General features: G+C 40.5%; 1 protein-coding gene across 1 annotated transcript; it reads right to left on the reverse strand.

The window, feature by feature from the left end:
• Nucleotides 1-86: 86 nt before the first annotated feature.
• Nucleotides 87-22636, reverse strand: LOC137887797 (RNA polymerase II elongation factor ELL2-like). The gene is made up of 12 exons (XM_068731012.1): nt 22499-22636; nt 21856-21903; nt 11309-11436; nt 9988-10151; nt 7769-8013; nt 6253-6377; nt 5714-5828; nt 5026-5506; nt 4237-4288; nt 3295-3466; nt 3120-3164; nt 87-2549 (listed from the first exon to the last, which is right to left on the reverse strand). The coding sequence occupies exons 1-12, from the start codon at nt 22634-22636 to the stop codon at nt 2439-2441; spliced, it is 1824 nt and encodes a 607-aa protein (XP_068587113.1). The 3' UTR covers nt 87-2438.
• Between the last annotated feature and the right edge of the window lie 3532 nt (nt 22637-26168).

The raw sequence follows: 26168 nt of genomic DNA on the forward strand, positions 1-26168 counted from the left end.
AACATACATTTTATGATCAATGAATGATGCAGATTACCTGCATCAAAAATTCAAAGAGAAAGGCTCAAAACAAAATAAAATCACTTTGACGTTTTTATTCCTTTGAACTTTGCACAACAGGAAAGGAGAAGGTATACATCTGTAAAATGAAGTTCATAAAACATATTCTCTCTTCTCTGACTCCTCTGTGACTAAGATGAGGCTTTCCCTTCAGCAGGTAGAACAAGATAAAGAACACCTACTATGCAGCACTAGTGCTTTGTAAATATTCAGTCCAAAAAACAAAACACTTTATGAACCTTTTTTTGTAGCTTGTGATTAAGACTTGCACAGATAAATAAAATGCATTTAGTGATTTTGGAAGAAATATTCTGTCTTCATGACCAGTGATTCATTCATCCCACTCACACAACCCACATAATTGTCTTCAATCAACCACACTATTATACCTGTCCCTTCCCTGAAACCTAATAATTACCACCCACTCCATGATTGGGATTGAGTATTTTCACAATGTTCTTTTGTGTGTGCTTGAAATATAGCAGGAATCCCTGTAGACGATCATCCAATCAAACTTCTCCATGTGCTCAGAGCTGATCAGATGGAACGTCAACAGGAATATCAGCGGCAGTATAAACAGAAGTGGTATTCCTAATGATAAATACCTGACCATACATCTCAATGATGATTATAAAAAACAGAGTACCAGAAGGATTACAAATGCAACTGATGAATGAGCAATGCTGTCATAGCCAATCAAACTGTGCATTAGACATTGTTTTTTAAAAATGACATTATGAAACATTTCCTTTAGAAAGTAATATTTAAACGTGTGGGAAAGCCACTGTTGGCATTCATTTGAACAGAGAAATGGCTAAGACAGGTTTAAATGTTACAGCTAACAGTAATATAAGGCAGATAACAGATGTGTGTGGATAATGATCCCTTGTTGGTATTGGCAGTTTGAAGATTTTGTCCTATTAAAGTGTAACATTAAGGCTTTCCATTTTATTGACTGCATGGTAACATTCTGAACAAAAACCACGAAGATCAACTTCAATCTGCATGGAAATTGAACTAGTCTGCTGTCCCCCCTTTTCAGACTGGGTTTAGTGCAAAAACAGAATAGGCAATGACTATTAACTGGAAACTGAAGGATATAAACCCTCCAGGCTAGTAATTGAAATAGTACCACAATTTTTTATGACAATCCCATTCACTCTCCACAACTGTGTCAGGTCATACAGTGACGCAACATGTTCGGCGAACCTTTGATCTGCTCACAATCTCCAATCCAGCTGCTTGGAACAAACAAACACTTTGATCTAACAAGACCTGACGCATCAAGCTGAGGAGACAAACAGCTCAGAGTAAAGGCAGGTGGCTTAAAAATAAATACATCAGTAGTTCTAAGGAGGGAAAAAAAAGAGAGAAATACACTTCTATCCAGTGGGTTAGAATACTGTAAACTAGAATCAGGGCCTGATAAACAATGTCAGTAATGGCTGTGGGGAGGAAATCCTCCTTCTTCACCAAATTATTACAACAGCCATCAAGGCCAAGCATGTTGGTCCCTTTACCAGTCACTCAAAAGAAAGGGGTGCGGTGAATAAATACTTTAAACACAAGTGCATTTGGGAGATAGCCTCAACTAAATCTTAACATGTCAAAACATTTGTATATTTTACATTTTTCTTTCAGTAGAATCAGCTGGTTTTAAAATGTTAGCAAGTATTTCAAGAATTTGAAAATGTAAGGACCATATCATGAAGCAAGCTAATCAGATGAATTCAGGTGGAAAGTACGAGCCCCTTACTGGCTGTATTGCAAAAAGATCCTCATTTTAATACATCACTTTACATATACCCTAAAAATATAATTTTATGCCAAGAAGTAAAATCATTCCACTTGTTTCCTATACAAAATCGAGTTCTTTATAAGATTTGATTAAAAATCAAAGTTTCAATATGTTGATGCTAATGCGGCAACGGCTTTGAACTAGTCTTGCTTCAAGATAAACGCCTGAAACATTAGGGGGCAAGTAAAATGATCTCACACCATTTATATAATAAGATATGAAGGCTAAACCTGAAATAAAATTACTTCAAACATTTCATGTTTTTTTTGCACTGGGCTGCTTCAATTGAGTATCATTAATGAGGCAACTTTGATATGGAATTAAACATTACACTGCATGTCTTTGAATCTATAAAAATGGAAAGGAGAACACTGCCTTGAGCAGTGTTTGACAACATGTGGCAAAAACAAAAGTAAATAACTAAAAGTCACATTTGCTACACATTTTACATATTTCCATTAAAATGGCTGACACTGACACTGGTTTTAACAACCTCACAAAAACCATCAGGGCAATTCTGTTGCAAAGAAGAGCGTTCCATAAAAAATTAAAAAAAATATGATAAAGGGGAGAGCCAATGCTATGAAGAAGTGTGAGAGACATCATAGTCTATGATTAGCTGTTTGATGTAGGACAGTTTCTCATGGAGATATTCGCAGCGTTTCTTCTCTTCCCGGTAGCCTGGGAACTTCTATGGAGAGAAGAGAGAGAGTTTTAAAAAGGGTTTTCACACCACTTGGTATATTCCCTTATTCATAACTGATGAGGAAGAATGGAGCAAAATGCAGGGCAATTGCAGAATTAATTTTAATAACAGAAGGGTCAAGAGAAGGTCAAGAGGGGGGCTAATAGTCCTTTCCCCCACTTCCTACCCCCCCTCCTTCCAGCGGCCTTTCTCGGACCACACTCATCTGCTAACTTGGCCTTCATTTTGATCTGAAGGAGTCTCTGTTGAACCTTTATGATTTCATCTGATTTTGTGCAGAATCCCACACGCTGGCACCGATGACGAGCATAAAACTTAAATAAATCTTCTCGCTGGTGGGCTTATGTAGTTCATATAGAGGCATCAGCATCAAATTGAGATTGTTTCATAACCAATTAAAAGTTCCTAAACAGTAACTTTAAATAACATGTAGGTCTCTTAACATATATTCCAGCACTGATGTGATGCGAAGCTACTGCATGAAAAAAAAGACTCCGGTTTGATGATGAAACAAATCCAACAAAATAATTTAAAGCATTTGAATGTTTGACCTACCTTTCGATACTTGTTGTACTTTTCTAGTATTTGGTCTTCCATTATCTAAATGACACAAAACAAAATTGTATTACTTACAAACATAATATTAATTGAGCTGCATAAAACAATACCATTGAAATGATTGCATGCATGCATGCCATGTATCAGATCGGATCTGGTTGTAAATATGCACCTTATGTTCTTGTGTGCCAGGGGACAAGCTTTTGATCTTGGATCCAAGCTGAACAAACATGTGAGTTATGGTGGCGATCCGGGAGTGGAGGTCTTTGTATTCATCATACTCTGCACAGAAATCCTCCTGGTACCTCCCACGCTGCTCCAAACTCACGATGGCGCCATATGTTCTACAAGAAGACACACAGACTTACTAACTTATACAACAATACATTTTTTTTTTTTTTTTTAGGCCATTTCCTCAAATGTTCTTTTTATGTAGCACCTCTTTAAGACACAAGATGGCAGCATAAAGATACAGATAAGCTGTGCGTTCCAATTCCCAAACTAACATACTATTTAGTATGTCATATGATTCAGTATGTCTCAATACATAGTCACATGCAGTATGTCAAAAATACCATGATGTCCTACTGCGTTCAGTTGAATTTTGCGGTACGCAAGCCTGCATGCTTTTCTGGCTACTCTGAACCACAATCCTCTGTGCTGTGGATATACGTATGAGCAAGAGGGTCAAAGTTAAAGGTGCAATATTATGATGAAGTCCTTATTGAATGCATACTGTATGCAACAGTATGTAATTTGTTAGGGTAACTGCAGTATGTACAAAAGGAAAAATAAAAAGTATGTGATTTGTAACACAGCTAAGGATAAAGATACAGGGTATCCTATAGGGTATACAGGGCCCCATGTATCACCACTGGAGACAACTATTTATTGAATGTTTCAGTAGAACCAGTTATGTGTGTTAACAATTGAAATAAATACAAAGAAAAAAGAAAAAGTCGGTCTTGTAACAAGACGAATCACTGTAAACTCTGGTGGCGAAAATAATTCCTCTTGTGGATGGAGAGAAATAACAAACAGTTAAAGATCGGGATGGTTAAGATTGTTGCATGGTGAGCACAACAAAATGATTTTAAAACATGTTTACACTCACAGCACATAATCCGGCTTCTCCTCAGAGACCACCGCATTTGTGATGTCAGGATCTGGAATAAAAGCATGGGATACAAAAATGACATTAGCTCCAGTTGAGTCATTACAGTCATCTACACTTTGTCATTGTCTGAATGTTAAGCAATGTATTTTTGTTTTGCAAAACTCAGCATGAGTGTGTGTGTGTGTGTGTGTGTGTGTGTGTGTGTGTGTGTGTGTGTGTGTGTGTGTGTGTGTGTGCATGTGTGTGTGCCGACTCTGTACAGACTGGCTAAGAACTTGTGGGTATCAGGAGACCTGCCAGCTTAGGGACGCAAAGCACTGCTCTGGCTGTTGTTGAGTCAATCAGCCACATAGCACACTGAGGACCCAAGAGAATGGGCTTAAGGGAGCCAACACAGTCATGCTTATGAGATAATACTGTATAAATGAACCAGTGGGCACGGCCACTCAAAGAGACCTCACACACAATCGCAACTGGCCATCAGCTCACAGTCTGTGTGGTTAACATGTCCTTCTAAGTATAAAGGACGGACAACGGTGTTTTGGAGATGGGGCCACTGCCATATAACAGATGTAATATTCAGACAAAAAATAGTCAGAGAAGCAATAATGTGATATCTCCGAACTTCCTCCAAGTCCGACCATCACGAGTTCATCACGAAATATGAAATGTGGTTAAAATCTATAAACAACCCTCTTCTTCACTGTGTTGGCTTTCAGGACGTGATCAAACGGTATAAATGCTAATATCAGTCACAAGAACAGTCTACGTAAAAAAGGGCCTTACTGTCAAGTTTTTCCAGGTTCTGCTTGAGATCAGGACTCGTCTCTAACCATTCACAGCCCTTGTTGTCTTTTAACCTCTCCCGCTCCTTGTCTTTGTGCTTTTTAGATTTCTTCTTCCTCTGCTGGCTGTTGGCGAGCTGCTGGTGAGCGCAGTCAGAGTCACCCTGTGGCTGGTGGCTGCTTACTTTGGGTTCTTGATCTCTGCTCTCTGAGACAGGCATGTCAGAGGTGTTGGACAGTTTGTGCATTACAGGAAAGCTATTGTGGCCCCCTGGTAAGCCGTTTTGGTTGCCAGTATGGTTACTTGTCCGTTGAAACTCAGTCTTTGTGTGGAAACTGGGGCTGAGCATAGGCGCTGCAATGTCGAGTCCTTTGTTGTTTAACAGTCCATTAACTGTGGGCTGCTGTTGCAACTTCTGGTCCGCAGGTCTTTGTCTCTTAAGAGCTAGCTTTTCCAGTGAGTCAAAAGGCACGGGACGTTTCTGGAAAGAACAAAAAGACAGCAGTCAGACAGATTTCTCCAAAGAGAATGGATGGATTTCATTTATATTTGTGTGCTGTTGATATGATGGTGAAATGCATAACTTTTGTTTCTGTTAAAGAACAATACATTTGTTTAAAAAAATAAAAAAACAGATTGGTCACTTTCACACATTTAAAGTTCACTGAAAAATATAATGGCCATTTACCACTGCAGGATTCTTTGCTGTGCTGTGATGCAGTGTCGTATCCTCTGTGGTCTTCAGCATTGACACATTTGCTTGAAGATTCCGTGATTGGTGGCTGATGTGTGGCTGCAACTTCCTGTTAAAACAGAAAGAAAAAGACAATTCACAGGTTAAACCAAAGATTCAACGGTTTTACAGGAGAACTAATAAAATTGAGGATGAAAATAAAACATTTTCTTGGTTTCTTATTTTTGATTAGCACTTGTACATAAATGTGTGAGACTGAGTGAAGATGATGTGGAGGAGAGAGGAAAAGATGACAAAGAACAACTGGTGCCACTGCTTGCTTAGACCTGTGATATACTATAGTTTTTATGTCTACTTAGCACTTTGGTAACAACAATCAACACAAAACCTCCTAGACATATTGTAAAGTGAAGAGCCACTTGTGTGTACATCCCAAGACCCTCACAGAAAAATAGGCTGTGAGGTAGAGTTAGTTATAAGTTTGTTGTAATAGATGGCATGTCTGTTTGGTTCAGCTTGTGCCTCTGACCCACCTGGCCAGCAGCCTGCTGATCTGCTGCCTCTCATCCTCGCTGTAGCCTGGCCAGTCCCTCTGCACATGCTTGTAGAAGTCATCCCTCAGCAGGTAGCTGCTGTCTTTGGGATTCACTTTTGCCACCTGAAATAAAATACCCCGTATGATGTTAATTTAAACTCCCATTAAAGTCTTTCATTTCTTTATTTTATGAATTTAATAATGTAAAAAACATTTCAAATCTTTTGCCTTAATGTTAACTTAGATTATGTGAATTAATGCCCTGGGATTTATGGCAAATGACCAGTGATCTCTCAGAATACAATCCAGAATTAGAAATATGCAAGGACCAGTAAACATTTTGAAGATCTGTGTAAAATAAAACTCATAATTGTAATATTCCATCTTATATTTTGCCAACCACCACATTTGGGCTGGTTCCAAACTTGTGTTATCAGGATAAATCAACCACCACATTTATAGAAACTATAGTTATGGTATTACTTTAATTTTGTGTCAAATTTGGCAGTCCCTGTGGACAAAAGCGGTAATATTTCCAAGCACCAGAATCCCTCTCGAATCGTCATTTTACTGCAGCAGTGTCTGACATTCACCCCCGCTCAGTCGTGGTTCTGGTTCTCCCGTGCCTCCCTTCCCTCCAGTGGGCCCAGCAATATGGCTCTTATTTGTAATAAGTGAGTAAAATATTAACACCGTCACTAACTGGAGGCCTGGACTTGCTGAAAGTGGCACATCCACATTCCTGAAAAGCAAAACCCTTTTTCTGAGATTCTGTTCCCAACTTAGAGTCTCTGGCTTTAACCTCCTCTCTAATCTCATCAGACTGACTTTCTCAGAGGACATCTATCTTTCTGGGGCCGCCTGACAGAGCGGCCCGCCCCACTGCAAACACAATCTCTGCAGAGACAATTACAGCATCGACCTAATTACACACATGCACGGACACGAAAACCACATGCAGGCACACACATCAACAAGCACAAGGGCAGTAAATACTCAGACAGGCGCACACACTCACACTCTCACACACACACACACACACACACACACACACACACACACACACACACACACACACACACACACACACACACACACACACACACAAACATCATTTAGGAATTACACAAAAATGTATACAGGAAAGTCACATGAAGTAAACTTTTAGATCTCATGTTTAATTAAAGCACAGCTGCCAAACTTTATCATTCTTTCTTTTTTAAATTCAATAGGCTGTTTTTAATGGTGTTAAATGCCTTTTACAATGTGTTAATAGCTGGCTGTAACGCTGTAGTATTTATATACATCAAACACGTAGGCAGTGTGAGAATGTATACATCAACACGAAGCAACAGTGTCCACAATGATTGTTAAGACATGTACAAGACTGTTTGGATTCTACACGTCACATAAAATGCACAAAACCTCTATGAGCAACCAATTTTGCATGCATGCAAGTGTGTCCATACAGTACAATATGTTTATATATGTGCGCACAAGTTATTTCTGCATACCTCCTCCAGTGTAGCACCCAGCTCGGCCTTGTCCTTTGGGCCGGCTCTCTCTCTCTCTAGCCATAGCAGCAGCTCTGGTTTCCTGTAGGGTTTGAGAGCTAGTAGGTGGATGATGCGCTCCCTCAAGGGCTTCTGGGTTGGTGTGGCCATTCCGCCGTTCTTCCTGTTGTTGGTGGACTGCTTATAGAAGCTGCTGTCTGATGCAGACAGAGGAGCTGGCTTCTTGTGGAACTTGACACATTTAGCTGTACACACAAAAAAGTAGATAAGTGTAAGTGATACTCAGTCATACAGTGTAATTCTTAAGTTGTATTTGTATTGCATTGCCCCGAAACTGTTTGAAACTATTTGTTTGCTGCATTTTACACCCAAAACAATTCTTCGCCTTCAAATTTGTCTCAGCAAGTCACAAGACATCTAATCTTAGGAATTTCCTGAAATTTAGAGAGACTTAAACTCAAGTTAATTGGAACTGATTTGTAAGCCCTGAGCAAGGAAACTCTACAACAGGACTTCAGAGAAATGTGTCATGCAAGCTTTAAAAAATAAAGCATTTCAGGTCAAACAAAAGCAGACGTTAGTTAAAGACAACCAGATTTTACAATTCCCACCATTTCTTTTGCCTGTTCAACGTTTGAACATATACTCTCTGGTCTTAACAACTGGTTGACTTGACTAATGGGGCGACATTCATTAAATATCCTCTACTAACCTTTAAATCAGCTCAAATGTACATGTTGGCCTGCAGCTAGTTGTCATTAGATGTAAACACCCCATTGATCCTTGCTTACATCTCTGCTGCAGGCAGACGGGGCAGTGAAAGCTATCTCTCTGTGCTAATCCCATTACAGGTTAATCTGCTCTTTTAAGGTCAGAGTGGGACAAAAATACAGAAAAAAGAACACTTTCCTTTCAACCACAAAAGTATGTCCTGCCAAGTGATAATAACACTATGCATGACCATTACTCTACTAGCAGCCATAAACGCTGATACAAATACACAGGAGTATGTGCTAAGTATAGTGTGGGATATATGGAGAATCAGATGCATGCTGTATAGGTTTAGGCATGGCTGAAAATATGCACAGTGTTCATATTTAAAAGGTTAAAAAGGTTAAAAGGTGCATGTAGGGTGCAGTTATTAAATGTTTCCCTATGGCCATATATGTTGCAATGTCATCTTCACCTTAATGTTACACAATCGACACAGTTTAAATTTGGACTAAACCACCCAGAGTTTCATCTTCCCTGGAGGGGTCCAGAATCAAGCCAAGAAGCATTATTACATAACGGCAAAGGTTGAGTAAGAGAAAAAAAAAGAGAAAGAAAGTAGCTTCCCAGTTCATGTTTCTTCTCATATCATTAATATGTTGTAACAGGTATAATTGATGGTTAAGGTCTGGGACACATCAAAACTTTGGTAAACGCTGCATGAAATGTGTTGTCTGTCAAGATTCAAATGGTGCAGCAATAAATTGTTCCCTGTGAATTTTTGCTATTCAGTTTCGTGGCAAACCTCTCGGTAACTCTTTTTTTTTTTTTATATGTTTTGCAACAACAGGGAGACATTTCTGCACAATAATTAAGTTGTTGTAGAACTAGTTACAGCACTATGGAGCTAATATTTCATCTTTGTAAGCCAAGTTTTAGAGATACAACCCCCTGCAAACTACATTTTTCAACAGCATAAACAGGAAAAACCTGGCTTTTAATCTTTGAATTGGCCTGCTACCTCTGATGGTTAAAAACAGATGCTGACTTTGACCAATACAAAACTTCCATTTCGCCAACACTCTTTTCAAAGCCAGATGTAGAGGTGAGACTAAATAGGACTTAACAACCTGACAAACAAAAGCCAAACATTTTTTACAAAATAAATAAAAAGAGAGGAGAGTTAGCTATTAGTCTTATTTCTATAATCTAAAATGCAGCCTGCACATCTGGTTTCATTTCCCATCAAAATAGAAAAATATCTGGTTTCCAGCTTAAAGCAATGAACGCAGCATTATTTTCTCATGTGAGGCACATATCCCAGTTGCTTTTATTGGTGCTATTATATTTCTATTTTTGTTTTTATATGACATCACTGAATCCACATTCAATTTACTGATCCCTCTCCAAGCTAAAAGCTGTTTGGCCTCTCCCCCACGAACATCTGCAGATGTATCATCCTATGATCCTGTGCTTTTGCACCTCAGGGACCTCTGGTCTATTCTTACTTGGATGTGTGGCTCCGGGTTTGATCTCAATGGCAGAGCGGCTCCAGCTGTCCTTCTCCACCTGAGACATCCTCTCACGGGTCATCTGGTAGGAGTCGTCGGTGGCGCACACTGTGATCTTGTCCTGGATGATGCCTTGACCTTCCAGCTGCTCGCGGCCGTCACTGCAAAACAAAAACACAGAGCCATTGAACCACAAGGCTTTCTGCTGGCTGTACAGTAAACACTGTAAAGACATAGGCCTATAAGCTATCTCAGGGCAGCATACCAACATGGACGCCATGCAGAATAAAGTGGCTTTGTGGTGAGAGCTGGCAAAGACAGGCCTATGGTTACTGTATGTTATGTCACACACTAGATATAGCTCTGCAGTCCGCCGCATGTGAGAAAGCCACATATGCCGGTTCAAAGCAGGATAGAGCAGTGTGGAAAACCACCAGGATTAGTTTGGATCCTGCCAGCACACTTGCAAAACAAAGATCGCCTTGGACAAAAGAATAAAAAGTTGAATACATGAACCTGGTCTGCATTAATGCTGTAAATAAATCAAGGATTTACTATGACGCCAATGTCTTTTTTGTTCATATTTTAAAAAATAAATTAGTAGCCTTTTCCCCCTGTTCCCATATTCATTTTCACAACACAATAATAAACAGGACTGACCAGATTTCTCCTCTTTATCCTTTAAATATCAAAACGAATGTGAGGGCAGAGAGAGCAGGATTGTGCCCTCACACCGTTATGTTGTTTGTCTTGGCTCCAGCAGTCAACTTTGAGTTCAGACCACAGTTAGGCATCTGGCAGCAGGAGGCAGCAGCAGAGCATAACTCTCAGTTTCCAGGCATATCCACTCCATAAACAAGGCATCACAGGACTCAATAATGAGAGGGTCAGCCCAGAAATATACAGGATATTTCAATTGCCCCATCCTGTGTACAGCCAGCAGTGAGCTGACTGTCTCTCTTGATGCCCTCAGAGACGTGGGCACGCAGAGAGCGGAAAGACCGACGACTTATGAAGATGACAACAAGGTACCGTCTGGGGTCACACGTTCAAACACATGCATCTAAAATTGTTGTGGCTGATGAATCTGGAACATTAGCTAATTAAGTTTTGCTTAATTATTTGTTTCCAGAAAATATTTGCCTTTGCTGATCTATGTGGAAAAAAAAAAGGTTTTCCCGGAGCTTAAGATAAGATTGTGAATCAGGATAAAAGTAGGGTAATGTTTTCTGAAAGAATTATTAAATAGTACTGAATTTACACTATGCATGAACATACAGTGGGTGAAACAACAACTTTCAGCTGATTAACTCCATACCTTGAAACATATTGATGGATGCAGTCAAAGCTGGCTTGAGGTTGGTCTTTGCTGTCGCTGGATAAGTAGAAGGAAAAGACGCGAAGAGTAGAAGGTGACTCTGGTGTGGGAGCTGGGATCTTGACATACTACGCAGAAGAACAGAAGAAATTCAGATTTTACTAAAAAAAACAAAAAAAACATACAGGCAGATGATTGTCAAAGTGTTGCATAAGCAAACGAACAAAAAAAACACAAAACTAAGTACAGTCACCCATATGCCAGGTTTTCCTTTCTGTTTTTACAAGTATAAACAGGTTATGTGTATTTGTGTCCATAATAACACATGACTGAAGAGAATGATACCAGCCAGTTATTTTAACAACTGTTTTCTTAAGACCTCTCAAGTTCATGCATCTTTTGTTGTCTTTCAAACTGTCAACTTTTTGTAGGGAAACGCAATTATATACTTCAGAGACAAACTCTGCTGCCAAACACATTGTAGCCAAGAGCACAGAGCCATCCAAACACAAGGTTTATGCAATCAACATAAATCTTTTTTTTTTTTTTTTTTTTTTACAAATTACCAGCACACTGCAAAGACTAGACAATGACAAATGTAGCTAAGTCCTAAATAAATAGTTAATCCTAAAATAACACTACCTCTAAAAGACTGCTAGTATCTACCCGATGTTGCACTGTTAAACTGACATACCAGAAGGGCAGCTAACAAACACAGCTTGTAAAACAAAAAAGGTAACGTGGCCATTGAAATTGAACGGATTTTTCGTCTTGGGAGCATGAATGTACTCAACAAATGTAATGGCAGTTAGCCCAGTGGATTGTGGGATATATCGTGTGCCGATCTTACATTCTGGCACATGAAAAACGGCTTAAGTTTCTTAAAAGGACAGCATGAAACTAATGAGCTTTTTACATATGTTGTAAAAATATGTTGGGAAAAGCGTATTGAATACAGTTGATATGCATGCAAGTACAAGAAGAAAGTACACAACCTAATAATTGTCACTGGAGACAATCTGCGAGATAATGAGAACATGTAGTACAGCAGTTGGACTACAAAGTGATTTGTTTACAATGGATGATCAGTTTGGGAATATTACAATGAAATAAAATGTCATATATGCCTTTAGGAAACACCAACGGCAATCCACCACTTGCACATCTTGTTTTCATCAGATCTCCACGCAGACTTGCATGTGCAAATGAGACACACACACACACACACACACACACACACACACACACACACACACACACACACACACACACACACACACACACACACACACACACACACACACACACAAAATCTAGAGTGAGACTTTGTGCCGCTCTGTAACTTTAAATAAATCTCCTTGGGTAAACAGTGTTTTTAAGAGTCCGCTCCACTGAGGCGTCCATGAGATCTCCTGGCAGACTCAGTGGAGCGCAGCAGAGCCAAGGCTGCAACCTCCAGGGCAGACAAATGCACACATGAACACACACGCACACACATATAATAACAGATCAGGAAAAATGAGGATCAGAAAAAAAGAAGAATCTACACTGATTTGACCACTGAAAAAGATGTAATTGCACGTTTGTGAGAGCAGAATTCTGAAATACTCACTGGTATTTTCATTTAGCTTCATGGGAAGTTTCAGCACTACACTGCAGAGGCACTACAGGAGTTGTAGGAGGCACATGAGTGAGAAATGGCTCCAGAGAGATACAAAATTCATGGCATACGCTATGTACAGTGTAATATAAAACCACTCTACGATGCTGATAGGCAGCGAAAGTTAACAAATAACTGGTGAACAAAGCTGAGCATTTAACAACTTAAGACAGAAAGTTATTATTGGTGTAACATTCAGAAGAATGCAAACATGACACCAAATGAATGCTTCTCCGTGTCCAGTGGATGTGTGAATAGGCAAAGTTTGCTAGCGTCTTCGCCATATCAAATTAAATATTTTGGTGTTGTTTTTATAGCTTGTTCCTGCTGCCCCAAAATAGCCACAAAAAAACAGCAGATTTAAGGACAATATACTGTAAATACAATATTCCTCATACTCATCATGCTTTTATTTATCTTTTACTAATCCACATGCTGCTTTACAGAATGTCGTTAGTATGTGTGTGCACAATGCTGAACGTCCAAATCAATAGGCAATTACAGTTTATTTAAAAAGATTTTGGTTTGCCAAATTTGCATTAGATTTAATGTTTAACTTCTCTTGGTGCAAATCGTCCGGTAAACTGGTTATCACTTTAAATACATTAAAAGGCTGTGAACTCAATCTGAAGTAATCATTTAGTGAACATACTGCGCAGCCCACGTTGAACAGGGTGGCTCTTTGTTTTTGTGCTGTCCTTAAAAGTCCCATCAGATGTTTTGATGCAAGTGTACAATAAAGCAACAGAGACGTTGGCTCTCCTCTCTTATCAGCGCGCTGCACATGTCTTTACAAGCAGGCTTTCACCACAGGAATTCAGCTCACTATATACGGCTGAGCTCTGATAGCACTGAAAGATACAGACAAGCTTGCTTGTAGCATTTGTGACACTACTTATGATCGAATGAGCTTGTGATTATTTAATATTTGCCTGTCTATCCCATCAATGATGACTACCTACCATTATGATAATCGTTAAAGTTCTTATCTTCCTAAAAAAAAAAAAGAGGAGAAACAGGGCTAAGGCTAAGGTTGATATCTATTTGGCTGTTGTATTGGGAAAGTACCATTTCCCAAATGAAAAATTCACTGTCTACCTAGCAAATGCTGCTCATGTGGATTTCTTGAAACAGCCCAGACAGATGGTGAAGAGCCTTGTTGCTTGTTTTGAATTCCACTCCCAGTGAAATCCAACTTACAAGTGTGATTAGCATTTCCTGGCAGGTATTGGTACGTTGAAAGGTTAAGTATGGCTGAGTGCCAATGGGAGACAATCTGTAAGATGCAGGAACTCAACACAATTAAAAGTTTTGTCAGAGCAGAAAAGTGAGTTCACACGTCCTTATTTGAGGATGCCTGGAAGAGCTGCAGATGTAAAGCACTTCTAGGTGAAAATGGAAGTGTTTTACATGAGTTGAAATTAATTTTTGATTCAATCAGTCAGTGATGAGATTCTCCTTCAACCTTCCTCCACAATAACAACAATTAATAATGTATAGACTCTGTGTTCACAGAGTTTCAGCTGTTGAGAATGTCCAGTCATGCATCGCACCCAGGAGCACTGGTTGGCATTAATCCAGTGGTGGCTGCTCGTATGACCTCTGCGGGCAGACTTTAAGACCCCCGCTATGCAAACTACAACAAGCACTCTCGTTCCCAGACGCTGGGGCCCGCATCAATGCCTGCTGCATTCTCCTGAGAGGCACACATGGCAATTCAAACACAGAGAGGCGCTCTGACAAAAGGACTTAAAGAATTCAACTGACCATGAATAATGAAATATTTATTGTCTTCCTTTCAAGTAAAATATTCAGGGAATCTGTGGTTTGATCTTTGCAATTCTTGAATGAAGCAAAAGAAAACTGAAGCAACAGAACAAGCACTAATAAAGTTACCAAGATGGCAAACACACTTGCTGGCAAGGGTCCATGCATTAGAGTTGAATATAAATATTGCCCTACACTTGGGAGTGACTTACGACCTCAGTAATTCTCAGTGACCCTGAAAGGCCAAAAGGCAAAGAGGTGAACCTAAAAAAAGTGTGTTTCAACATATAATTCATTCTTTAAACCGAAATCATGGCCCCTGGTGCCATCTAACTTCACATATTCACCCCCAGACACACCAGTCTTAACCCCAAAACCTGCCTCTGTTACTCTTAACATTCCCCATTCTCATTCTAATGAAGCTAGGATAGCCTCGCCCCTGGTCGATCTGTCTTTTCAATATTTCCTCCTCTGCCTCAGTCACCAGAAAATGTCAAAACGTTCCCATTTTTGTTCTGTGCCATCAATCTCCCTCGAAAGCATTACTTTTGGCGTATGCCTGTGTGTCCATCTGTTTTCTCCGTATGCAAACTTTTTGCTTCAATTCAGCTGTTAAGTTGTTTCTGTGTGTCTGACAGACTCCTTTCAAGTTTTAGAATGCTAGAGCAAAGGAAAATTATCTGAAGGCTTGTTCTTTATGCACATACTGTACAAATTCAAGGAAATCAAATAAATGTAATGAGATGTTATCGTTTCACTGGTGTGATCAAGCTTGCAGGAGAGAGATATCAATCAATCAAACACTCTAATTAGCCTCATTAAGTTAAGTCTACACTGAACTCAACTGAACTGAACAGGACACTCCCTCCATGTCACACACACATAAATCAGCACACATTCATTACCTCAGGGCCTCCAAGAATTTTTGGTCATGCTCTAGTTATATTAATCATTATGGAAAAGAGGAACAAATGTGAAGAAATTTAAACTCCTCACCCCATCAGCTTATGTAAGAGAACGTAGCAGCAGTTTAAGGTTTGGTAAGTCGTTACCTGCAGTTCTGGCACCTCTGTGCAAAAACCGGAAATACTAGTATGTACAGTGCTATCTGTGATTGTGTGTTTAAACGTTATTCTGCAAATGTGTGCCTGCATGTTGGTGTGTGTCTGTGGTATTCATGTCCCTGCACATGTACACCACATAATAATGGGATCTTTTTTAAGATAAAGGCAGTTTAAGCTAAAATCGTTGGACACATTAAGGTGGTGGTTCCATTTTCCCCCTGACCCCAAGTTTACCCTGGTTTTATGAAGGCTTTGTCATAACCTACAGGAAACTTCAGCACAACAAAAGAGAAAAGAGGGAAACTCCAAACCATTACCAGCAACTACTTTCCATCTCCCTCACTCTGACCTCTGTGACGGCTAATAAAAGCTCCAGAAAGCAACCTAAAGGTACCAAAAGACAAACAATCAGTTAATTGGGTCTTCCTACGACCACAGGGTCGGCTGTTTGATCCCTGACTCGTACTGTCCGCATGTCAAAGGGTGCTTGCTTGAGCGAGACACTGAACCCCGAGTTCACAGCAGCCTGCTAAATGCTTATGGATTAATACAGATACAGAGAAAACCTTGTTTTGAAAATCTGTTTACTTGACAGTTGCAATAATCAGAGTATTCCCTTAAAATGGTTCAGTTTTAAATTATTGGTAGTTTCACGTGAAGTTGCTATGACATCATATGAATCAGCTATGAATCACATTGATGGGGTACTATCTGCAGGAGAAAGCGAAATCGATCAAAATACTTTCTTTAATTTAGTAAAGTGACAGCAGACAATAGTCTTTACAATTAGTTTTCAACATCATTACATTTTTACATTTATTTTTATTATTATGATCGTCCTCTTGTTAATTGTTTCTTTTCTGGTCTTTCTGTTTTTGTTTTACATTTTGTTATCACTGTCTAATGGACACACAGGCCTGACTGATAATTACTTTATATGGTATATATTCACAAGACTACTCCATTGACCTGAATCAGAGTACCATAGAAAACCACACTGCCATTTAAAAAAAAATAATTTAAACAATAAAAGTAAAGACAGTCAGTATGTGTGGCGACAGTATCTTAATGAGACACAGTTCACTCTCAACTGTCATAAATGTCTCCACACGTAGAAGACGCAGGACGGGAGAGGCTCATTTTCCTGGCTTTATCAAACTATAAAGTCGATTGAACAAAAACTGTGAGAGACTGCTGTCGGTGCACAGGGCTTATGTTTCCTGCTAGCTTTTGGTTGAATGTGGGGTCTGGGTGTAGATCTCATGCAGGCTATTGTTTCCACATCCTCTGCAGCCTGAGTAATGGCCTTCTGAAAACAGCCAGTCTTTTGTTCTGGCCTCCTGGGCTCCAGAGTGGGATGCCATGGCACTGCTTCCCCTTTCTGGTTGATAGGAGGAGAGGGAGGAGGTGCAGGAGGAGGCAGTGAAACCTGTCGCCACCACCGCTGTCTGTTATCAGCAGGAGGCAAGTCACTCTGGGCCCGGTGCTAATGCAAACCTTGTGCATGTGTGTCTGTGTTAATCCAGCGTGAGCAAAGAGAGGCTCAGCTCCAGCTTCTCTCACCAGGGTGTAATCAGCATTACTGCCACTCATAAGGCTGAGGAGGAAGAGAGGCCAAAGTCTAGCTATCAGCCAAATATCTCCGCCACTGGCTTAGAGGCTCACACAAGGACAGACACAAACGCATACATACGCTCAGACAGCCAGCCAGCCAGCCAGCCAGCCACCACCCTCATCCTCACTAAACAAAACTTCTCATCATCTCATCACAAACAAAAGAGACAAATCGTTCCCAGGGCCACAAGTTGACACATGCCATTTAAGAAGCGTCCCCTCCCCAATGGAGGACAGCCATACAAAACACAATGTGTGTCTGTGTCTCCGGCCGAGTGGAGGAGCAAGGGACGGGGGGCAGCAGGGAAGGACATACAAAGAGAGAAACTAGAGATTTTGTGTGCTTTCGTGTGTGTTTATGATCCCACAGTCAATTAGTCAAAGCTTGGAGCTACGCAGTGTCTTCTCCCTAGCTGAGTTCCACATGCTGGCACTGGGTGATTAATGTGGCTGCCTTTAGTGGGAAACAGTGCATGTAATCAAGCCCCAGCCTGTAATCGCCTTCCATTTCTTTTCATTTGCAATTTCTCAGAGGGACAGAGCCACTGCCAGAGCTGCTAGCTCCAGTATTTGGGGGAGAGGAGGTTGGGCATAAATGAGGAGGAGGGGGGGAAAGGAAGGGTGCTGTGCCACAAGCATCCCCTGAGGTCCGTCCGCCCCCCCTCCAATGCCAAGAACGATAAGTCTCTGGCAGGTGCCACAGGGCCAAACACTTCAACAAATTGTGGGTCACTGTTTTTGACAAAAAGCTCCTCCTTTTCTCCTCCAAAGAAAAGTGGGTTCTTCAAGAGAATGCTATTTTTTCACACATGCAGGGCCATACCATGACACACATGTGGGGTGGGTGTGTGAAACAAGTGCCCTTTTATGCCTCATTAGCTCACAGTGTCACAGGACACGTTCCTCAGCTAGCCAAGATGTGCTCCATATCTCCAAGCTGCTTAATCGGACAGAGAGCACATTTTCCTGCAGCCTTTCCTGCAGCCGCCACTGCTGGATCTCAGAGGGCCACTTGTCCACGCCTTGCACTCACATGTTCGCTAAATAAATATGTAATCCGGCCAGTGCACAAGATTTTCATTATTGGCTTTTTCAGAGAAAGTAGCAAGCTATAACCACCAGTGTTTAAAACATCATAATCACTCAACAATCCCCCTCTTTGTGGGCGCGCACACACACACACACACACACACACACACACACACACACACACACACACACACACACACACACACACACACACACACACACACACTAACGTGATCTGAGAGAAAACCACACACATTTATAACAAGCGGCAAACACAACCTATACAGTATACTGGAGAGATCACTGAAATGCAGTGAAAGCTAATTTGCAATATAAAAAAGTCGGCTTACGTTGTCAATTGCCCTACATTTTATCCATGTGTTAATTTTGTGTCAAGATGATTTATGCAGAACCTTTTTACAGACCATTATATTACAGTCCAATTTCTATAAGTCTTTGACAATTTAGCGACTACTGCTACAATGGAAGTACAAGTGTAACACCCCCCCCCCCCCACACACACACACACACACACACACACACACACACACACACACTCCATTACACACGCACACATACACACACAGATGTCAGATTCAAGTCTAGACTTCAAACTTTGGTCATGGGTAAATAACTGGATGTCTATGGTGGAAGATGTTTGCAGTGCTCTCCATTTTAGTCTCCACTCCATTAGATCCACAGCAGGGAAGTTTCTATTATGTTGTGCACAAACCAACCCTGAGGGCAGGCCACAACACATCTGGGCTGACTGTACTCGATTCAATTTGGGTGATCCAAAGAGGTTGACAACAAACAGCCTGCATTCCCCCGCTCATTGTTATTCAAATCAGAGGAGACAACACACAATCAGAGGGGGACTCTGGGGATCTCAGCATAGACAGCGTAAACACACACACACACACAAAAAAATACACTCGTGGAAAAACAAGTGATTCAAGTGACCAAAGATTCCCTCTCGCTTTCACACACACACACACACACACACACACACACACACACACACACACACACACACACACACACACACACACACACACACACACACACACACACACACACACACACACACACACACACACACACACAGGGTCCTTGGGGATCCACTCCGGTCCTGCCGGGGAAAAGACTGCTGCACAATGGGCAGAGGAGGCAGGACAGGAAAAGGGAGGTGGGACATGAATAAATCATGCCTTTAGACCACACAGGACACAGCATAAACACACACATAAAAAAACAACCTGCCACACCCACATGAAAGCAAACGAATGCATTTAACGCATAAAAATGCATGCATACATGCACAGCTTGCACTCACACACACCACTTAGGTATGCAAGATTCTCTCTCTCTCTCTCTCTCAATACACACACAGAGAAAAAGTGGGACTCCAACCTGGGAATGGGCCAGGAAAATTAGCAGGGCAGAGTTCATGTCATCTGCCTAGCTATTACTGCAGCAAAATTGTGCCAGCGCTACACACACTCCCACATACAAAAACACACATTTGTGAATGTCTGAGTCAGACAGACAGGGAAAGCTAATGCAAACTGAAGTCATGATGCCTCACGCTGTAATCAAGAGCATTATGCCTCCTGTAATTACCTCTAAACATTCATTTGGCTAATAACCTTTAGCTCTTAGTGCCACATACAGGGAGCAGTGTGATATTCCCTGCAATCCTTCAGCCATCACAGTGACAGCAGTGGTGCAAAGATGGACTGTTGATGTGTAAAACCCCAGATACAGGCCTCTGGTCTCCAAGCATGTTATGATGCAGTATCTAATACAGCACTGTGCTATATTTGATCTCACTTGCTCAGTAGTCTCATCCTTGTTGAGGAGTATAAAATCTGTTCAATGTTTTTTTAAGTTGGCATTTCACTCTTACACTGGGTGCAGGACAAAGCCAGTTAACTAATATCCGAAGTAAACTAGATTGACGTGTGTCCATTTAAAAACACTTAATTTTACAGGAAACGATAAAATAGATTTGAATCCAATCATAGAGCCGTGTTTTATGGCTGACTACTTCTCGGCACAAACTGTGAAGCTGTGGATTGGATTTGCCGTTTTACTCCTAATTTAATGCTACACATATTCCTGTTAAGGCCTCGTACCTTTGCAGTTGGGATCTAAAGAGACAGAAAAACAGAAAAAAAACAAAAAAACAGCAGCTGACCAACTGACCTCTAACCTCCAACACCCCGAGCAGTGAACGATTCTCAGGCAGACAGTCCTGTAGTATTGTGGCAGTTTATGCAAGAGCTTGTGTCGAGACTCTACTGAAACTACCTGGATTAATTAGACAGCCCCACCCACCAGATCATAATAATAGTAATGATGGACAGGAAGTTAAAATTAATTTGACTGCCCTCAAGGAAAGAATAAAGATGTCTGTGCAACACTCTTTTCAGGTAAAACTAACTTTTAAAATGTACGTCAGTGCATCAAATTCCGCGTAAGTACAACCAACGCACACTCCAAGACCACGCACACACTTACAGGTTGAATCCAGTCTGTTAACCACACAAGGCCCCTCACAAAACGCACCACCACTCAAGCTCATCTTGTCGTGACAGGAAGGGGGTTGCAACTCTTTTCAACCAGCCCATGCAATTAGAATTGACTTAAAAGTAAAGTATTCCCCAAGGACACAGCTGCTCCTGACTTTAGTCAAAACACACATAGTTCAGGCAAGATACGGCAGATTATGATTCAGTTTCAAGAGCACAAGAGTATTGCTGATGCCCGAGTGTCCCAAGTGTAGAACAGTGAATACGCACTCATTTAAAAGTTTATTTTCCCAAATGAGAACAATGTGGTGCACAAAAGGTAATCTCTGTCACTGAAGGCTCCTCATTTGACTTATGATAACTCCTTTCTCCACTGTGCAGACTCTGCCGCTGTCAGTGTGCACACACCCCCCCCTCCCCCGTCCTTTTCCCAGCGCCACTCACTGACCTAACAAAGCCTCTCCACAGTCACCAGTCTGACCCAGTAACCTGCATGCCTCTTATCTACCGGGGATGTCCAGCTATAAGCTCCCATCTGAGCGCTCCCACTAATGCAGTATGTTGGGACGTGTGAGTCAACATCCATGGGTGATGAACGAAAAGCTTCTTTGAGTTTGTAGAATTAAAGAAATGATTCTTGTTTTAATTTAATGTCACAGTGATATGTTGCCTTCTTAACAAAACCCTCTATTTAAACAACTGAGCTAAGGCCTTGGTGTAAGCTGATGAATATCCCTTGGTTTTAAAAAAGTGATCTGCATTGTTATCTCCTTCTCCTTCTTTGTTGCAAGATTGGATTTAACAAGATCACACCTACTGTGCACAATGTGATAAACTCATAAAAAAGTTACAAAAAAAGTTACCAAAAAAACCCCTTACCCCTTGGTTTCCGTTGAAACAAATTGATGGCTCACTTGGTAAAGAGATCTGAGGTAAAAGAAAGACAGAAGCATTTATTGTGACTTAGTTGCACACATTAACACAACTCTGTAATTTAAATTAGTCAAGATAACAAAAATGATGCTGTAATGTGTTTACATGTAAGTTACACAATCAATAATGCCTGTGTGCTGTTAATGGTATCCACTGGAGCTAATTATGAGCCAAGTCTACTTGTCAATTAACTTGGCAGACTGCAGGCTCTCTGCTTCACTTTGAAGCACAAATAAGGTTTCCCAGCAAACAGCTGACGGGCTCCTCTTTCCCGACAGTCACAGGGTTCAGTCGTGGTATGCTACTCAGCGATGAAGCCAATTGATTCAGAGGTGACTGTAAACTAGATGGAGCGACTCTCATTTATATATTTATTATTTATAGTCTACTCAAATAATCTAAAAATAAATAAAATAGAAAGCTATATATAAGAAAAAGTAATTCAACAAAAATGCGACAGTGAGACAACTTTGAAAACACAAATAAGCTCAGTCGACAACTTTTACAAGAGTAAATTCATCTCCAAACACACACGCGCGCGCACACAAACACGCGCGCACACACACACAAACACCCGAGGTGAAGGTACCTTGAGTTTTTGGTAAGCCTCCAGCGCTCTGATAGCCGTGTCCGTGAGCTTGACATGGTACAGCGTCCTGTTGGGGCTGTTTTTGTTATTTTTTCCACAGGAGAGCCCGTAGTGGTGCTCCTGCCTGAGCGAAGCCATCGCTGGCTTTTCTCTCTGCCCTGCAATTAAAGCTGCTTTCCTCTCTCGGCTCAGCACTCTCCCTGAAACGTCACGAGGTGGGCGGAGTCTCGGTGACAACGGCATAGCACAGCAGACTGTACACTGCATTTCTTCATGACTTTTACTGCCAGTTTAACATCTAAAAAATAGTTATTTCTTTAAAAAGAATAATCATAAAAAGTATGTTGGTATTCATTCAGTCGATCTTCATATTTGTTTCCTGGTTTGTCCCTTGAAAAATCATCTGTAGGATTTGCTCTATTATAGGATTTACATTTTCCTTTACTCATGTAAGAGCTGCACCATCATTTTCTAATACATACAATGGGTCAAATGGCAATGTATTACGTGAAAGAGCTGATGACAAACCCGATTCTTCTGAACTCTACGGAGTATTTTAGCTTCATTTGGCTCATTGTTTTGTTTTTTAAACCAAAGTCTCATTAACCTCATTACCAGCAGCAGCAGGCAGCTGTTTTCAATGAAAAAGTGCTAAAAGCTCACTATACGCTATCTACCCAAGACCCAACGGCAGGCAGATACAGTTAATAGCTAGATGGTGAACATAGTTAAGCGTTAAGCATGCTAAAGAGCCTGGAGACCAAAACAAAGTTAAAGGGAGAGTAAATATTGAACTTACATTTGTCAGGTAGACAGAGGCCTGCCATTGATTTGAATCTCCTTGTGTAAAACCTGGGAAATGCCATATGATGCATGTAAAACATGGAGAGAATTGAGTCACGACATTGTGCAGGCTCTGTCATGTAATGACTAGTCAACTACGTTAGGAACGACCAAACAAGCCGATCAACATCTCTAGCAGTGTATGTGCCAACTTCAATAAATGTGCCAGATTGTGTGTTTAATGATAGGCCAACATTTAATTGGATAATGATTTATTATTGAAACAAGACAAGGCTTTGTTAGCTTTGCCAGCCAGCAAATGTGGCCTGTTAGCGAGATTGTTTATATCAAGTCATAGCACAAGGCTAACACACTCACCCTCTCTCAGTATGACGGAATATTTATCAACCCATCTCATCATATTTCTTTTTTTTTTTGGGGGGGGAATAATCAGTAGTGATAAAATGCTTATTTTACATAAACTGTAAAAACTAAATCAATTCTAAAAACAATTAAATTAAATTAATAATTTCTTATCTTTTTTGGTATTTTTGATGATTGCTGGGCAATATTTATGTTGATATTGTCCAATGTCAAGTCTCTATTTGATCATTTGATGTGATGATACTATGAGGTGTGTGTGTCTGCTTCATAAGTAACGGCGTGCACTAGGGCCGGTCTTAAATGTGTGTATTGGGGCCCATCAGATCTCACACCACTGCTGTGGATCCACAATCAGTAAATACATTCATCCTGTAAAAATAAATGATATAGTTGTGAGACAGTATAGCTTATTGTGTGTACTATCCACCAAATTCATAATCTTTTTTTTCTCACTTTTTTCCAGACAATACAACGTGCACTAAAACAGTGTGAAAGTTGCTATGATTGTATGACAATCTTTACATTAACTGAACTGAAAAGAGTGTGTTGGAGAAGTTTTTTGGTAGCTTGAAGGGTGTCCAGCTCATCAGTTGACCTTTCATGTATGTTCTTTGTGTGTCAGTTGCTCTGTCAAAGGACATTTACTACCATAAGCCACACTGCCTGTAAAGCTTTTAAAATGCTGGCTTCCAGGGAAAAGACAGACACTAAAGTACCCAGTATTAATAGTGTTAGAAATCTCATTCAATGATCTATAATAGTGATAACCAAATGTAAAAGGTCAAAGTTGATTTTACATTCTGCCTGTAGAGTGTCGTACAAACTGATGATGATAAATGTCCAAGCATCCTTGTCACAAAGCTATGAATACAATTTATTAATTTATATGCACTAATTGTACTGTGGACTTATTGGAGGAGCCATGTTCAACAGTTAGATAAATAATTAAATCATATTTAAACAATGTAAATATTTAAATGGACAAATCATTACTGCAAATATCTGTCGTCTTTAGTTTTTGAATCAAATACAGGCACCTGAAGTGTGTGGTGAACCATGTGAGGAGCTAAAAAAAAAGAAAGAAAAAAGGAAAAATAAAAACAAAGCGACATTCACAATGTGGGTCAGTTTGCGAATAATCCTTGACACAAAAGATGCTTATCCTGAGGGGTTAATGGGCTTAGTTATCGTAAATTTTAACAGTCTGTCCAACTTTTAATTTCTCTTGTTGGTTGTTGGAACCAACAGAAACAGGAACACCTCAAACTGATACTGAATCCACTGCTGGATAGATCTGTTATCGGTTAAGAAAAGCCTTGTGTTGAATTTATGTGTCTCACACAGCCCAGCAAACATGACCAAGGTATATGACGACAAAATCCAAGCAACTTAAGTGTTTGCATAACTGCGAGAAAGCGCACAGGTAAGAAGGTGGAGGTTGGCGAAGCAGATGAGTCTGACATGTAAGCCTATTTAGTTAAATTGCTAAGCTACTCCCTAAATGAAAGTAGATAACAGGAGGGGGAGGGGTTGCTGGAGGTTAACAGAGAACAGGTGGTGCTGAATCTTTAAATCATGCACTTCTATGAATCTGAGATTTGGAAAAACCCAGAATCCTCTCTATATCCAATAAACCCTGTGTTATAATAAATATATGAAAATTCAGCTCCAGAAGAGATTCCATACTGTGTAATAGTACTTAAAACAGCAGTCCTTCCCCCCACTGATGCATGCAGGTTTGAAGTCGCTCCTCCAACAGCCAAGCAGTGCAAGATTAACCTGTGTCAGCCCCTCCCTCTTCTTTACCTGGCTCGTCTGTCTCATCCACTCATTGTCTCTATGGCTTGCCATCTGCTGCATGGGAAACCGCTAATGCACACCGATCCCCTGGGAGTGACGTTTCACACCTGAGGTCAGTGACTCCCAGAACACCTGCAACTGGTAAGAGGCAGCTTGTTCACATTGTATTATTATCCCTCATGTTTCCTCTTCTTTAGTGCAGAGCGGTGTGAGCTAAAAAAACTGTAAGCAGCTGATAACATGAGGGTGAAATATACAGATTACATCAAAGCCTCATGAGGAGAACATAATGGTCTATGAAACATGATATGTACATGCACCTCTACATGTGGCTCTGTTGTAAGTGGGAGAAGGAGAACAGGACATTTTGTCTGCATTAGGATATGTATGTGAAGAGATTGTGTATTAGTTTTGCAGAGCCATCATAAATACAATAGTGTGAATATAGAACCCCTTATCTATTACTCAGCATCCAAAAGAGAAAGAAAGAGTTTATTCCAAGAGCATTCCCAGTGAGTTTTGGCTACTTCAGTGTACCTCATTAACAAAATCGGATGAAAAAAGCTGCAGTTTGTAGCAATTGTAAAGCCATTATATGGAGGATGTGATTATAGCATCACCAAATTTTGCACAATCTAAATGTTAGTTGCCCAAAGTTTAACAGACTACTTTAACCCACCTGCAGCTCTTCATCTACAGTATG

The sequence above is a fragment of the Cebidichthys violaceus genome, unplaced genomic scaffold, assembly GCF_023349555.1.
Source record: "Cebidichthys violaceus isolate CVI_PGR_0920_01 unplaced genomic scaffold, fCebVio1.0.p SCAF_5, whole genome shotgun sequence".
Taxonomy (NCBI): domain Eukaryota; kingdom Metazoa; phylum Chordata; class Actinopteri; order Perciformes; family Stichaeidae; genus Cebidichthys; species Cebidichthys violaceus.